At 34.7% G+C, this 17,086-nt stretch overlaps 1 protein-coding gene across 1 annotated transcript in view; it reads right to left on the bottom strand.

The window, feature by feature from the left end:
- LOC120221669 (low-density lipoprotein receptor-related protein 1B-like) overlaps nucleotides 1–17,086 on the bottom strand; it is a 165,958-nt gene that overhangs the window by 54,970 nt on the left and 93,902 nt on the right. The window contains exon 12 of the mRNA XM_039219187.1: nucleotides 11,838–11,954. Coding sequence (XP_039075118.1) covers nucleotides 11,838–11,954 — 117 coding nt within the window. The remainder of the gene's footprint in view (nucleotides 1–11,837; nucleotides 11,955–17,086) is intronic.

Raw genomic sequence — 17,086 nt, 5'->3', positions numbered from 1 at the left:
GTGTGTGTGTGTGTGTGTGTGTGTGTGAGAGAGAGAGAGAGAGAGAGAGAGAGAGAGAGAGAGAGAGAGAGCGAGATTTTGCCTGCAAAAGCAACAGAAGAATGCTAGATCAGTCACCTAGACACTCGGGCTTTAATGCCATCACTGAACAGGTGACAATTTCTTAGTTGCACATAAGGTGTGATTCTGAGCATAGACCCAGGACCCTCAGAGGCTAAAGCCTCAGTGGAAGGGTGGAGGAGATAACATCTCTTCCAAGTACAAAGTGATGTCTCAGCCTGGATTGTGAATGGGGAAAAAAACAAAAAGTGTCTCTCTCTCTCTCACACACACACACACACAGCCTTGAAAGGAAACCAAATAGGGCATTTAGAAATCAAAACCAGTGTTGAAATTATAAAATATAAGGACTGATTAAATGACAAATTGGTACGTTTGAAGAATTATTAAACTAGAAGACATATCTGAAGAAATATCCAAAGTTGCAGTTTAAAGTTAAAAAATAATTTAGAAAAAAATTGAGAATCATGGAGAATAGATTAAAATGATTAAACATTAAATTAGTAGTCTAAAAACATGAAAGAGAGAAAATGGGGATAGGCAATGATAAAAAAGATAATTTCTCATAATTTCCCAGAATTTATGAAAGATGTGACTTTAGATTAAGTAACCACAGTGATGGTCTGTTCAGATAACATTAGATGCAAACTGAAATGCATTATTTTGTTGTTGTTGTTGAGCTTGGCCAAGACAGATTTAGTGGAATGATCTGAGGAGGAGAAACAGTTTGCCATCTATTTGCAGACTGAGTGGACGTGGATACATAAAATTTATGCGACTTTTCCAAGACATTTCACTGTGAGGAAAGTAAGAATCAATGTGATAGCTGATGAGATATATAGGATCAAAAACAGGTAGTTATGTTGGTGCTAATCTTCTTAAAGAAAGGTGAAAGTTGAACATACATAAGCATTGATGGGAAGAAACTAGTGCATGAGACTAAAAATACAGGAGACATAAAAATTACATTATTGGGGCACTTGAGTGGCTCGGTCAGTTAAGAGGCTGACTTCTGCTCAGGTCATCATCTCATGGTTTATGAGTTCGAGCCCTGTATCAAGCTCTGGTGACAGCTCAGAGCCTGGACCCTGCTTCTGATTCTGTGTCTCCCTCTCTGTCTTCCCTTTCCCTCCCTACCCTGGTTGTGGTCTTTCTCTCTCAAAAATAAACAAACATTAGAAAAAAATTATGTTTTTTGTTTTTACACATTTTAGGGGAGCGGAAAAGTTTCAAAGAACAAATTTATATCAAACAGTGATAGGTGTCCCTGGCAATTAAAATAATTAGTACTAAAATAAGTCTCAATTTAATTCAATCCTAAAGTTAATAATTAAACAATGAATTTGGTTTAGTTTGTTTTTTTCATCTCAAGAAATGATTAAAAAAGTAATAGCTTTAGTAAATTGGAAATTCCCAATGAAATGGGATGAGGGGCACCTTGGTGGCTCCGTCGGTTAAGCATTTGACTTCTGCTCAGGTCATGATCTTGCAGTTCATGACTGAAGCCTGCATGGGGCTCTGCACTGGTGGTACAGAGCCTGCCTAGGATTCTCTTTCTCTCTCTCTCTCCCTCTGCCCCTTCCCCACTAGTACTCTCTTTCAAAATAAATAACTTAAAAAAAACAAAAACAAAAAACCTCCCACCTCCAAAGTAATGTACTAGATGAAATAAACAATTAACTGATATATACTTTTTTTCTAAATTTTTTTTAATGTTTTATTCATTTCTGAGAGAGAGAGACAGACAGACAATGTGAGCAGGGGAGGGTCAGAGAGAGAGAGAGGGAGATACAGAATATGAAACAGTCTCCTGGCTCTGAGCTGTCAGCACAGAGCCTGACGTGGGGCTCGAACACACGAACCGTGAGATCGTGACCTGAGCCGAAGTCGGACACTTAACCGACAGAGCCACCCAGGCACCCCTGATCTGTAATTTCTATCAAAACTCAGAATATATAAAAGTGAGGACCTCAAATAAATAAACTTTGGTCTGTACTTATTTTAAGACTGTATTTTAAGAAATTTTGGTGTGTGTGTGTATGTGCATATATCATATCTTCCAGAAGAAAAAAAATTTGAAACATCAATCTTTTTAAAATTCAGAAATTTTAATGAAATTCTTTTTTTAATGTTTATTCATTTTTGGTAAAGAGAGGTAGAGTGCGAGTGGGAGAGGGGTACAGAGAGAGGGAGATGGGGAGATGTAGAATCTGAACAAGGATCCAGGCTCTGAGCTGTCAGCACAGAGCCTGATGCAGGGCTCAAACTCACAGAACTTTGAGATCATGACCTGAGCCAAAGTCAGATGCTTAACAGACTGAGCCAAACAGGCACCCCAAAAGTACAGAAATTTTTAAAACTGTACTTACATGATATTCTATCATATTTTTCTTATTCTAATTCGTACTCTAGGATTAGTAATTTTAGCACTGTGCAGGCAAAGGAATAAATTCTTCAGTGCCACAAAATAGTAGTCAGGTTGCCTAGGATGCTTTTTTCTGTTTGATTTTTTACCATTAAAAATTTAGCACATTATTAATAAGAGCAATTTTTATCAAATTGCTTATACACTTTAACTCACAGAGGTTACATCCTGACCAACTTTGGCAACATACCCTGGGATAGAACCCCAACTTCAGTCACCTCAGTTCTGTCAAACTCTAGAAAATATCTTATCTTAGAAATGAGCAGCAACAAATGGCTCAAACACACATGTACACAGCTTTCTGCTTTCTAAATGCCAACTCAGCATCATAGAAGGGATTTGTTTCCTGGATCAGTATGAGACTTCAATCTGACATCTTTCAAAACATTAAATTTATTATTAAAAATGTGGAAATGTTTCTATTTTCTCCAATAATGTCAATTGGCCCAATCCCAACTCTAGTTTGAAAAATAGTGTGCCTATGTGTGTTTCTATTTGAGATAAGAAAATTACTTGGAAGGGAAAAAAAAAAGAAGAAAAATCTACAGCCCATCTTTTATTGATGACTAATAGGTACCAATCACTACCTAGATTTTACACATTCTATCTCATTTGATTCTGATTGTGTGCGTGCGTGTGTGTGTGTGTGTGTGTGTGTGTGGTGTAAAATCAATGCTGAAATGTGAGAAGAATTCATGTTTATTCTTGACAGAAATTTATTTACTGTTTTAATGTTTATTTATTTGTGAGAGAGAGAGACAGTGTACAGTTTGGGGAGTGGCGCAGAAAGAGAGGGAGACACAGAATCCGAAGCAGGCTCCAGGCTCTGAGCTGTCAGCACAGAGCTTGATTTGGAGCTCAACTACACAAACTGTGAGATTATAACCTGAGCTGAAGTCAGTCGCTAAATCAACTGAGCCACCTAGGCACCCCGATTCTTGACAGAAATTTAAGGGGCTGCATTTTTGTCAGGACCAAGAGGTACTTAGAATTATTATTGCCCAGTGGCTTTTGGTAGTGCAGATCTCCAGATACAATGAAAGAAAGAAAACCTGAGGATTGAAGGTATGTAATAGAGATTGGATAAGAAGTTAGCCAGGAGGCAAGGACTAAATAATTGGTATTGCAAGAGTGTTTCACAAACCTGGATGCACATTAGAATTATATGTAATGCTTTAAAAGATTTTAAATCTTTAATAAAAGATTTATTAATCTTCAGTTGGTAGAACAGGACATAATAAATTTTCTCAGGTGTTGTGGGTTGAAATGTGTGTGTGAAAAAGACATGTCCCATTCTAAAGCCTGGTACCTGTGAATGTATTATTTAGAAATAGGGTCTTTGCCTATGCAGTTAAGGATCTCAAGATTTTATCATTCTCGATTATGGGACAGCCCTAAATATCTAAGGACTTCTGTCCTTATAAGATGTGACAGTGACACAGGGAAGTCCATGGGAAGATGGAGACAAGAGATTGGAGCTCAGGTGAAGCAGGAGTCCACAGAAACTAGAAGAGGCAGAGGATTCTCTTGTGGAGCCCTGCTGATTTTGGACTTCTGGCCTCCAAAACTGTGAAAATGGACTTCTGTTGTTTTAAGCCATCATGTTTGTAGTGACCGTAGTAGCCTTAAAAAATTCTAATTTATAGAGAATTTTGACATCACAGAGTTTAAATGTTTTGGAATTGCTCTAAGAATCACAGGAGGTGTTTTTTCCAAAATATGTATTCCTGGACTCTAAGTGACACCTACTGAATGAAATTTTGGGTGATGGTGGTAGTGGCCTGGGGATCTTTATTAGTACCAAGCACCATAGGTGATTCATACCCTTAAGCAAGAGGCTGGGGAAATGCTGAGTTAGGTCAAGGAACCAAAAGCTGTTTTTAATAATTTCTGTCTGTGGCTTTCAATATACTCACCAGGGTCTTCCTAACTTCCCACTATCCTGCATACAGAGCCTTATTAATCAAATGTGTGTAAAAGAGGGAACTGTAACTAAAGACGATGAGAAAGCATGTCACATACCTATAAGAAGAACATAAAAGACAACCTAACAGAAGTTTGCATACCACTTCTAAACAAAAATAATTTTAAAAAGTTTAAATATAAATGTATAGAACATGAAAAAAAATAGAACAGTACCATCTGGAATACGCAGCATAAATCTGCAGGACACAGACAGGAAAAAGAACTTAATTTCTTTGTTTTTTTTATCACTTTACTACAAGTAATTATTGCCAGATTAGAGAGTGAAGAACAACCAGGTTTGATAGGAAGGTAAAGTTCCAAATCAAAGAAAAGATAAAAAAATATGTATAACACCTACTTACTAAATATGAATTTATCTCCACATTGAAGCAATTTATCAACAAGTAGTGAAACAAATATTTTTGATCTCAGAATATTGACAGTGATTTTGAAATAAATGGAAGATAGGAAAGATGAGTGAAAACTGGAAAATGGTAAATAATATTGTCCCAATTTCAAAAATGAGTGAAAATTTGCAAACAATAGAAAGGTGAAGTTTATATATATCCCTGACAATAGTACTAGGATGAACTTGCTAAAACACTATTTTGTCAACATTTTCAAAGAGACACTTTGCTCAAGAATAAAATAAAAACAAGTCATGCCGAATGAGATTCGTTTATTTGCTGATACAATTTTTAGATAAGTATATATCATGAAAATGCCATAAACAGAGTATTCTCATATTTTTGGTAATGTTTAAGAAATTTTCTCATGATAAATGAAAGTATCATGCATGCAAGATGGTTTTCTCATTCTTTCTAAATTTCCATGCATTGAATAAATGTGCATTGCGCATATTGTGCATAATTTGTCCGCATTGGTCAGCAAGTGCCTCCCTGCTTTAACAGCAAAATATGAAGGGAGAAAAGGAGAGCAAGAAGGAGAAAGAAAATGAATGATAAATAAATATAAGTAATGGTGGCAGCTTTCCTTTTGACATGGCAATGGCCCACTTAGATCCAATACTAAGAACAAGGAGACTATTAAATATTCTTGCATTCTATACACAAATCCCAGTAGTTGAAGCTATTCCTTCTAAAAGAAGAGTAGCCCACACGACAATTTTGTGTGAAGACAAGTCCATTCGAGGGAAGGAGAGACTCCATGTTACTCATGTAAGAAATTTTGTGAGTGCATGAGAAATGAATGCATGCTGCTCAGGAGGTAGACTGGCCATTTTACCCTGCATCTAGAGAAGAAGAAAGACTTGAAGAGTAGTGACAGGTTCAAGAAATGGGTCATTAAAAGACTACCCTGGTCACAATTGGGAGAGCAGGGGGAAAAGTAGACTCACGAAAAAGAACAAAACTTTTTTTTTTTTTTTTTTTTTTTGAGAGAGCTCAAGTTGGGGAGAGGGGCAGAGGAGGAGAAAGAGAAAGGTAGAGAGAGAATCTTAAGCAGGCTCCAAGTGCAGTGCAGAGCACAATGCAGGGCTTGATCTCACAACCACAAGATCATGATCTGAGCTGAAATCAAGATTAAGACACTCAACCCACAGAGCTACCCAGGGACCCCAAAACATTGTTTTCTTTTGGTAATATCAGTAATGCAACCAAGAGGGTGCCCACCAAACAAAAGAGACTCATAAGACTAAGAGCTATGACATCCGTGGTAGGAACAATGGGGGGTGGGGATAAAAGAAATCTAGAAATGGGGGATAGAAGAGGAAACATATGAAAGATAGAGTTCGGGGAACTATGAAGAGCGCAATGCACATATGTCAAAGGGCCATGAACTTCAGAGAAGCAGAGAAGGTTACTACTACACCCACTTAAAAAGATGCTACCTATTTCTCCATCTGTCCCATCTGACTGAGGAGCCAAGGCTAGAAGGTAGGGGGGGAACATGTCGGGAGGAAAAATAGAACACAGTCCCCTCTCATAGAAGTTCCTAGAACTTCAAGTCTATCCAGCAGTGGGACAGAAGAAATCTTTGACTAAGATATAATACTGAAGTTTCAAAATGGATTGAATCAAGTTCTAGAAATTAAAAGTTACCAGAATCATTCTGTCTACCAAGATGTTATTAAGGAATGGCAGGAAAAAAAAAAAAAAAAAAAGAATGGCAGAAAAAGTGAAAGCAGTGCTTGGCACTACTCATATTTTGCCAGTGCTTCATTGAGTTAATGATTCTCATTATCATGTTACACAAATATGCATTTTTTAAACTAAACTTAAAAAATGTTATAGTTAACTGTGAACTTTGCTTTATCTGATAACTAGTTGAACATACTCTGATATAAAGCATACACTGATTTAACTGGGAAATTATTTCTTTTTGACAGCTCTGTCTCTTCTTTTTGTGCCTGATACTTACCAATTTTCTTTCTGATTCTTTGTTCCTTAATTATGTGGAGTAAAATTACAAGTAGCTTTACAAGTAAGATTACAAGTACATGAGATGCAGAATTTTACTATTTTCATAGATTTAAAAGATCAACACTCATAAAATGAAGTTAACTTTACAAATTTTAGTGGAGTTTTATTTATACTCCATTGCGCTGTCTTTCAATCTGTTAATAAATTTAAAAAAATGTTTAATATTATTTGAAATTAAACACTTTGAACAAATCAGAAGGTAACAACTCACATTAAAATGTGTTTATAAAACAGTAACAAATATAAGCTGTGTTGAAATACTTGGAAGGCAGAACACCCCCAAAATAGTTAAACTACAGTTTAAAATAAACAGATGTACTGCTTTTGACAATAAATTTTCCAAGGGGCAAAGTAAAAGTTTTTCTGAAATATTCTTACATTTAATCATGAAATATCCTTATATTCAAAGCTGTAACTTGGAGATGGGAAGAAAATTTGGTTAATTGCTTCCTTAAATTTGTTTTGCATATATAAACATAATCATGTCATTAAGTACATATAAGACATAATCAAACCTGAACGGTGCCTCCCAAAGTGTGGTCCTTTGACCACGTAGGATCAGAATCAACTGTTAGAAGTATAAATATAAATACAAATCATGGACCACCTAAGACCTACTGGATCATAGACTCAGAATCAGGCCCCACTTTCTGGTTTTTGTTTTTGCTTTTGCTTTTTTAACAAATCCTCTAGGGGATTCTGATGCATGTTCAAGTTTGAGAACCTTGGCCTTAAGTTGACAGTTCTCAGACTTGAGGGCACCTTTCATACCACTTGGAGAGCATTAACAATACTGATTCTTGGGTCTGACCCCCAGAGACCCTTTTATTTAATTAGTCCAGGGTGAGGCGTGGTCAGGGGATGCTGACTCTCCCCAGGCGACTCTTTCACTGACAGCTAATGTTGAGAACCGACTCTAACAGCTTTGAAATGAGTGACCGTTTAGTTCCTTGACACACAGTCCACTTCTAACTCAGGCTTCATTATTTTCCCATATCTATTCTTATTTGCGGAATCAATTTACGACTCTCCTTTTCATACATGAAGACTACCAGAAAAAGTTAAAAGACTCCCTAAAGATGAAGGGAGAACCTTCAAGGGCCTTTCTAATTATGTGTTTGCCCACATATAATCTCAACCTAAAATATGCAGTTACCTTGTTATAAAGACAAATGCAAGTAAAATGAATTAGATTTGTAAACAGGTGCTAATGAATTCCACTAAATTTTGACCCTCAGTTGTAGTACTTTCTTCTCCAAAGTATAATAAGAAGCATTCCTTTTTTTAAAGTCTGTTTATTTTGTGAGAGAGAGAGAGCAAGCCAGTACAAGCGGGAGGAGGGGAAGAGACAGAGAAGGAGAGAAAAAAAATCCCAGGCAGGCTCCATGCTGCCAGCAAGGACTCAATCTCCTGAACTGTGAGATCATGACCTCAGCTGAAACCAAGAGTTGGATGCTTAATTAACTGAGCCACCCAGGTGCCCCTGGCCAGAAGCATTTCTAAATATTGGAAATTCTCATTCTCATGTTTTAAAATCCAAATCTTGGTACTAATTTCAGTGAAAAATAGTAGTTATGAAACAAAACAGAAGCTGTCCGTGGAATGAAAAGTGTAAAAAAAATAATAAAAATAAAAAAACCCAACCAAACAACAACAAAAAAACGGAGTGATTGCAGTCTTCCAGTAGGATTAAACCTATGGCAACTTGGGCAATTCCAATGGGAAAATTAAAATATGATCAGTCCAAATGTTATAATTATGCTTAATAAAACTGGGAATTAGTTGAACCTATATTCACTTCTAGATTACTGCCAAGGAGAGTGATTTTTTTAATGCAGTAAATTAAACAATTTATAATATTTTTGTCATTTTGCATTTAGTGCACAGATCATTTAAAAACTTTTTTAATGTTTATTTATATTTGAGAGAGAGAAAGATAGAGTGTGAATGGGGGAGGGGCAGAGAGAGAGAGGGAGACAAAGAATACAAAGCCGGCTCCAGGCTCTGAGCTGTCAGCACAGAATCCACAAAGGATGAGATCATGACCTATGCTGAAGGCTGACGCTTAACCAGCTGAGCCACCCAGTTGCCCCAATGCATGGATAATTTCTGTTATGAGAGTAATCCATGCTATTCTCTCTTAGAACTTTACATTTCCTTAAAATTTTTTAGTGTTTATTTACATTTTGAGAGAGAGCCAGCCAGACAGAGAGAGTGTGAGCAAGCAGGGAAGGAGCAGAGAGAGGGAGGCAGAGGATCAGAAGCAGGCTCCAAGGCTCTGAATTGTCAGCAAAGAGCCCAACACAAGGTTTGAACCCATGAACCACGAGATCATGACCTTAGACAAAGTTGGATGTTTAACTGACTGAGTCATGCAGGTGCGCTTCTCCTACAACTTTAAAAGTGATACTGTGTCTACCAGAGCTTTACTATCAGCTTCTCTTACTGACATAAATTTTTATTTATAATGACAATCTGAAAGATAAATGTATGTTAGTACAGAGAGGAACAAGTTTGGAGAGAGGCATGTTTCTTATAAAGGGGGAATGGTCCTGAGACTGACTAACCCATGTGGCTGACTGACACTCCATAAAATTTTGCTCTATTTCAGAAGCAAACTAACAACTACATTTCACAGTTGTTCATATCAAGTGGTATACTGGAGGCATCTTGTACTAGCTTGCAAGAACCAATTTTTAAATTTTCAAAGATTCTAAGAATTAACTGTTAAGCATACATCCATTACTTAAACTATATGACTTCTATTTTGCTCTTGAAGTTAGTTATGTCTATTACATCTGTATTATGGAAATACTATATATTAGTGAACATCTTTTCTGAAATCCAATGCAAAAAGTCACGTGGGCAACCTGATACTGGCCATGACAGGAGTATTTACACTACAAAAATTAGGTAAACATTAGATCATGGCTCTCCTGCACCAGGAGATCTTAAAAAATTTACCAACCCAGGGGTGCCTGAGTGGCTCAGTCAGTTAAGCGTCTGACTTCGGCTCAGGTCATGATCTCACGGTCTGTGGGTTCGAGCCCCATGTCGGGCTCTGTGCTGACAGCTTGGAGCCTCGTTCAGATTCTGTGTCTCCCTCTCTCTCTGCCCCTCCCACACTCATGCTCTGTTTCTCTCTGTCTCAACAATAAATAAATATAAAAATTAAAAAAAATTATTAAAAAAAATTTACCAACCCAACAATGAACAGAACTCACAGGTATATGCACATTTAAATAAGAGAGTCTTGGATATGGATATGTATAATGGCATGTTCTACTCCCAATTTGCACCCAATCCATGACTCCCATACAAAGTCAACCTGAAATGTCTGAGTTTTAGTTTCAAGTGTAGCTGGATTTATAGCCTGGTCCTTCTACTTAATTAGTCTTGTGATCTCAAGGAAGTTGTTAAATGTCTCTAACTTTTGATTCCCCTATATGTAATATCTGGACAATAGTATGCTTCTCATAGATTTATTGCAGATATTCACTAAGAAATATGTGTCTGAAGTTCCTCCAACCCTTCTTTCCCTCATCTTATGGAAAGTACAAGTCAGATCAAAGACCTAATTGAAGTTATCTAATAAACTCATTATTTATTTTCCTATTCTGTAATGTTATGGACTTTCTTATCTTTACTGTTTTCAGGTTGTTCATTACCCTTCTGGCATATTCTGGAAGGAGATTCTGAGAACAGGAAAGAAATCAAGTTTTCCTAAATAATAGAAATGCCTAGATGCAGACCCAGCCACATGAATAGTCTGACAAACGGAAAGGAAAAGGATACGCTGTTTGAATCCCTGAACTGGCCAGGCTTTGGAAATTCTACATGTGAAATGTAAAACTGACAGTTACTGTGTAACTGTCTCATTACTTTCTTCTTCAACACTGCTATTGTCTTCTTTACAGTGTCGATCCATACAACTTATTTATCTATACTTTTTTCAAAGGTTACAAATTTTAATATCTACTGGGACTTAATAGTCTAGTATTGGAAAATTTTTTAAATACAATTTTAGATAATGGAATGGAACCCCTACATAGAGCTTTTTAAATTGAGGGGTTAAAACAAAGTCGTCTTGTTTTCAATTTCCCCACATAATAAATTGTGACATTTAGTTACATTATTTAAAAAATATATACTCAATTGCATTATAGTTTTAATTAATGTGCTGTGTATATCTAATATATGTTTCCCCATTAGTAATTTCAAAAATTATAGCCATGCCTAACAGCACAAGTTCTTAAAAACCTGGTTCAATCCCTTACTATGTTTTGCTATATATTATTGAGATAAGTGATAATAAAATCTATTGATACATGGGTACAAATGAGACTAATTAAATTTGAAATTTATGTAACAATAAATATTGCTTCCAAAAGTAGGAGGATGAGTTGAAAGTGACTCGAAATTTTGCTATTAACAAAAATACCTCAAATTAATAACAGAATTCTATGACTTAATGCAAATGAAACAAATGGTTTACCAACTATGTAATCTCAGCCTGTATTGATTATTGCTCCAAGATATATCATAAGCATGCCAACGAGAAACATGTACTCATAATTTAGTCCAAATGCTACTCAATGAGCTACTCTATTTGAAAAAAAGAATCATTACGGACATAAGGCTAATAATAAGGAACATTTGAGAATGCCATATTAGGCTTACGATAACTTTTGTAATATAATATTCAATGTTTGGATCCATTTATTTTAACTGAGAATATGGTTACTCACTCATGGAATGGATATAATCCAAAGTTATCATTAAAATACACACTTGGACCTAAAACGCAGTGATAAAATGCTAACAGATCATTTGCCTTGTTAACTGGGATTTATAAGGAAATAAATAGCCTCTTAAGAGAGATAATAGTGACACAATTTTCTCTTTGACACAGTCTCTGCTAACAGGATATTTCACATACAACTTACCACAAGATGCCATTTCGTCTGTCTGGTCACCACAGTCATCTTCCCTGTCACACACCCATGCTCTGGGAATGCAGCGCCCATTTCCACAAGAAAAGTGGTCCACCTGGCATGTTCTGGCTAAGATAATCCATTAAGGTACAAATAAGGCCTTTTGAACAACATTCATATAAAATAAATGATGAAATAACTCTTTTGCAATAACATTCTATTACTTTATTAGATAAAATATTTTAAAGTAATTTTTTATTAATTTTTTGATACTGCCAACTTGCTCATCTTCTTTACAGTTCACACGCTTTGCCCTTCAGTTGAAGGCAGTGCTAAATGAGAAGATATTCAGTAATCCTCACACGTTTCCACAAAGGAAGCTATGGATTCATTATTTTACAATTTTTGCCTGGCACATGCTTATGAATATATGGTTGAAGTAAATTTCATTCAACTTTTAATTAACAAAAAAGAATTTTGCAGAGTATTTTTCGATAAACCAAGAAAACTTGCTGTACTGTAGTAGGAAGGATTTGGAAACTGTATTAGGGTATCTAGTTTCTAATCATGGGGTCAGAATTGTTCTTGTCCTCTACATTTCAATGCATTTATTTCTTCATTTCTAAATGATCCGATATATGAAACAAGAATGCAGAAAATATTTTCTAAAACATACATTTAGCCTTATGATGGATTTTTAAAATTCACTTATCAGCATAGTTATATAAAAATGTTTAACATTTTTCTTCAAGTGTTTATTTAAATTCTAGTTAGTTAACATAAAGTGTAATATTGGTTTCGGGAGTAGAATTTAGTGATTCATCACTTATGTAAAGAAAATATATAACTTTTTAATCAAAGTATATTAATAAGCTTTGCTTTGACCTTTCTCAAGGGTTTCAATGAACACACACATAGAAACTTTCTATGTTAGCCAAAGGCAGTGGCTTTTATTATTCAGTGAAGGGGTTATTGTTCTACAAGGAATTTGATTACCATTTTCTATTACAGTCAGGTCAACTTCTGAAAGCGTGAAATCCTAGATAGCCACCCTAATTCTTCTCCCAGGCATTACTTACATACTTTTATAATTAGGTATTTTTTAAGTGTTTGATTCTCTTTTCTTTTGTCTGTCTGAGGTACAGATTTGTTTCCTTGAGTATCAGTTTCCTACCACCCTTTCTTTTTATTGGATCTGAGAAAAGAGTGGGACATTATAAGTGGGGGATTCTTACACCTATTAATATATGGGTTAGATGAGGATTGGACAAATGAAGAGCACTTAGAGTCAGAATTTCCATAGCTATGATAAGAGAACATTACCTAGTGTATAGACTTCCGTCTCTTTTCGGCTTGAGAATCATAAGGATGTGTTTCTGTTTCATCAAAATGCCCAGTGAACTAACAGTTGGTATAAAACTGAGAGTGTTTCAAAGACAAGTCATCCAAACACACTATAATGGGTCTCCATAAATCAGAGTTTCATAGGTCATTTAAAGTAATTTCTTAAAAGTTATATGCTACTTATTTCCTTCTAAGCAAAGTGTACTTGCTATGTAAAAATGTGTATCTATTATATAGGTGAACACTGAAATGATCACTTGAGAAAAACAAATGAAAAATTACTGGTTGGATTGGGCATATTAGATTTAATGCACCGTTTCTATCCTCAGGGTCTATAAGTTAGAAATTCCAGAAAATTATTACACTATGTATTCTGCTTTGTTTATATGGATAAAGGTTCTGAACCTAAAACATTTTATATAATATTTGGTTTTCCCATTTTACAAGTAGAGTATTTTACATTATTAGATTTTAAGTATTTCAACAAACATGTATACTTCTGAAGTTTTCAATGTTGAAATTTTAAGCAGGATTAAATATCTGTTGTCTCACTTGGCTAACTGTATGGATTTTCCGTGAAATTATTCTAACATTTAGACCAAATCAAGAAAGTTTCTAGGTAACTTCAATAGAACTATATCTACTTGGAATATATATATATATATATATATATATATATAGTGTGTGTGTGTGTGTGTGTGTACACATACACATACACAGCATTAGCCTAGAGAAGGGTGAAGATGTTAGCATTTAGTTTACTTGGTGGGAAGGAGAGAGCATAGAGTCATGAGGAAAATTCATGTTTTTTCTTACATATCTTTGTACTGTTTCACTGATTGCAGTAAATACTTTTTACCTTTTGAGATTTAGGAGAAATGTAATAAGAAAGTTTTTTTTTTTTTTTCAATTTTTTCTCCATTCCTTCTTCCCATGCCCCCTCATTCTTTCCCTCCTTCCATTCTCCGTTCTTTCTTTCCTTTTTATCTCTCTCTTCCTCTTCTCTTTTCTCTACTTTTCATTCTTCCTTACATCTCTACTCTCTTCCCTCATTCCCTACTTATTTCATTCCTTCAGTCTCTATTGTGTTTTTGCTTTAAAGAAGGATATATCATCACATGTTTTCATTTCATTTCTATTAAATTCTAATTGACCTATAATAAGAATATATTAAATATCCCAATATAATATTCCAACATTCTTTTATCTGATATATATTTTTTAATGTCACAGTAGTCCCTCCTTGTCATTCAGGCTTAATTCTAGCAAAGTTTTCTTAGATCGCTTTCTTTCATGAGGATTGGCAAAATGATTATAAAAGAGAATGAGATCAACCCCTAAGGACCTGTTACACATTGTGTGGTGTGGGAATGTGTGTGTCACCTCACTAACTCAGAAGCTTAAGAAACTGTTATGGCCTATTACTCCAAAGAGTATTTACTGGTTTATATACTCCTCTTATTGAGGAATCATATGTCCTGAGAATATATGAATTCATTGTCCATTCTAATCATGGACAAATCCTCTGCTTAGGAAATTTAAAGGAAATTTAAGTAATTTCAGATAAGAAAAAAAATGCTTCATTCTATAAATCTATAAGTATTGTCTGTCCATATGATATAATCAAAATGACTAAATCATTGCTTTCTATTCACTAGATTTATGTCAAAAAAACACAACTTTTACTTCTTCAGTTCTTGTCACCATCCGATCTAAATTAGTTTGGAGGTGAGATGAGCAGAGAGACCCTAGAGCACTCTAATTCTGTAGCTAATACTGCTCTAATGAAGAGGAAATTTACACTTTCTCCATGGAATTGTTTATCTAGCAGTGAGTGAGAAATCTACTGTCACAACGTGAATTTTTCCTACCCTTCACTAATTATATGTTTCCTGCCATCCTGTAGCAGTGAGAAATTCCACAATACACTCGAACACTAAGGAGGAAGAAGATAAGAGAGCTTCATACGTTATTCCTAAACTTTACCTTTGCTGTATTTTAACCAAAGCATTATACTTAAAAACATGTCGTATCAAAACATGCTTTTCAATTTTGTAAAGAAGTTTCACTTTTAATATATCAGGTTTTCTTAATTCAACTATATCTATCTAGTTTGAGTTTACTCAAAATTTGTGGAGGATATGAGAAAAATAAGTATTATGGAATCTAATTAAGTTCCATTCTGTGGATAATTTTCATCTGAAATTGACTAGGCTTGCATCCATGTATCATCATTGCCAGCTATGAGGAAAAAGACTTGAAACTACTTCTCATCTTTGGCCTCTGGATCTCTCATAAGTAGAGAAACATATATATATATATATATATATAGCTCCTGACTGTCAGCTCTTTTCTGTCTGCTGTATATATGCTGTTTCCTCTTCCACACATACCCTCCAAGCCCCTACTATCTTCTATGGACTTGACCTCACCCTCAGGAACTATGCCAACCAATCATTCCTTTTTTCCCCACCATTATTTCTATCACCTAGAAAAGTATAAGAAATAATACTATTCACACTTGTCTACTATCATATAGCTCTATCAAATCCTTTTTTCCTATGTTTACTATAGATTATTTTAGGGTTTTTTTTCAGAAAAATGTATTATATTTAAAATCTCCTATGTACTTTTTTCCATATATATCTCTCTCCTTCTTTTTAGACATAACTATCCTTAATTTATTATTTTTATTTCCACATTATAACCCATTCTTACACATTTATAAATCAATAAGAACACATAGACTTGTTTTATATTTTTATATTTCATACAAGTGGTAATAAATCATTTATAATCTGTAACTTTTGGTTAATGTTGCTTTTGAAATTAATTTCTGTTGATATTTGTTCATTCTTTTTAAGTGTGAAGAGCATTCTATTATGTGAATATAACACTATATGGTGTTATGTATGTGAACATACATATATTTGGTGTTACATATACAGTTTCATATAGTTATATATATATGGTTTTAATTATAGTGGATATATATTTTTTCTGATAATGGGCATTTGAGTCCTTTCTAATTTCTCAATATTACTGGCATTAGGACAATGAAATTCTTAATTACATCTCTTTGTGCATAGGTATTAAGAGTATAAATCTAGAAATGGAATTATAGACCTGAAGGTAGGTACATGTCTGCACTGATTGGATTTGACCAAATGCTTTTCAACACGGAAAACCAATTTATATACCCACCTAGAGTATATAAGGGTCCCTTTTATTTCACAAGCTTGCCAATTATTAATTTTATCAGATTATTTTCCCTAATTAAATGACTTGAACTATTATTCACATTTCTTTCTCTTTTTCTTTCTCTTGCTCTTCCTCTTTCTTTTTCTGTTTCTCTTTCTCTTCTTCTTCCTTTCTCTCTCTCTCTCTCTCTCTCTCTCTTTCTTTCTTTCTTTCCTTCTTTCTAAAGCTTAGCTTGGATATCACCTCCCTCAGGAAGTGATGCTAAATAGACAAAGACTAAATTAGCTTTCTTGTGCTTCTATTAGTAGTTCATTTTGAATGTTGCATTAGAATGACCTGATTACATGCTTTTCTTACCATCTTAATTCAGCTTTAAGGATAGATATAGTGTATTTTTTCCTTATTTTATATCAAATGTCATGGCAGATATTTACTGAATTAGTAGATTCATGGAGGAAAGATACCAAAGTAACAAAATAGGAAATTAGATTCTTGTGGGACAGGGTTTTCTTTTACATATACAGGGCTCACAATCATAAAAGGAACAGGATAGTGGAATCAATTATAAAATAATACCCCTTTGGAAAATCCTTTATTTATGATACTTGTCCATGTATGTACCTATATATACTAATGGACCACACGGGGAAATTATCTATGAATTTGACATATTTTTTTCAGTTGATGAACTATGTGACCTATGTATTTATTTTGGT

This window comes from Hyaena hyaena, unplaced genomic scaffold (assembly GCF_003009895.1).
Source record: "Hyaena hyaena isolate Hyena2069 unplaced genomic scaffold, ASM300989v1 scaffold_800, whole genome shotgun sequence".
In the NCBI taxonomy this organism is placed as follows: Eukaryota; Metazoa; Chordata; class Mammalia; order Carnivora; family Hyaenidae; genus Hyaena; species Hyaena hyaena.
The sequence above is the reverse complement of the archived record's forward strand: the minus strand, read 5'-3'. Positions and strand labels throughout refer to the sequence as shown.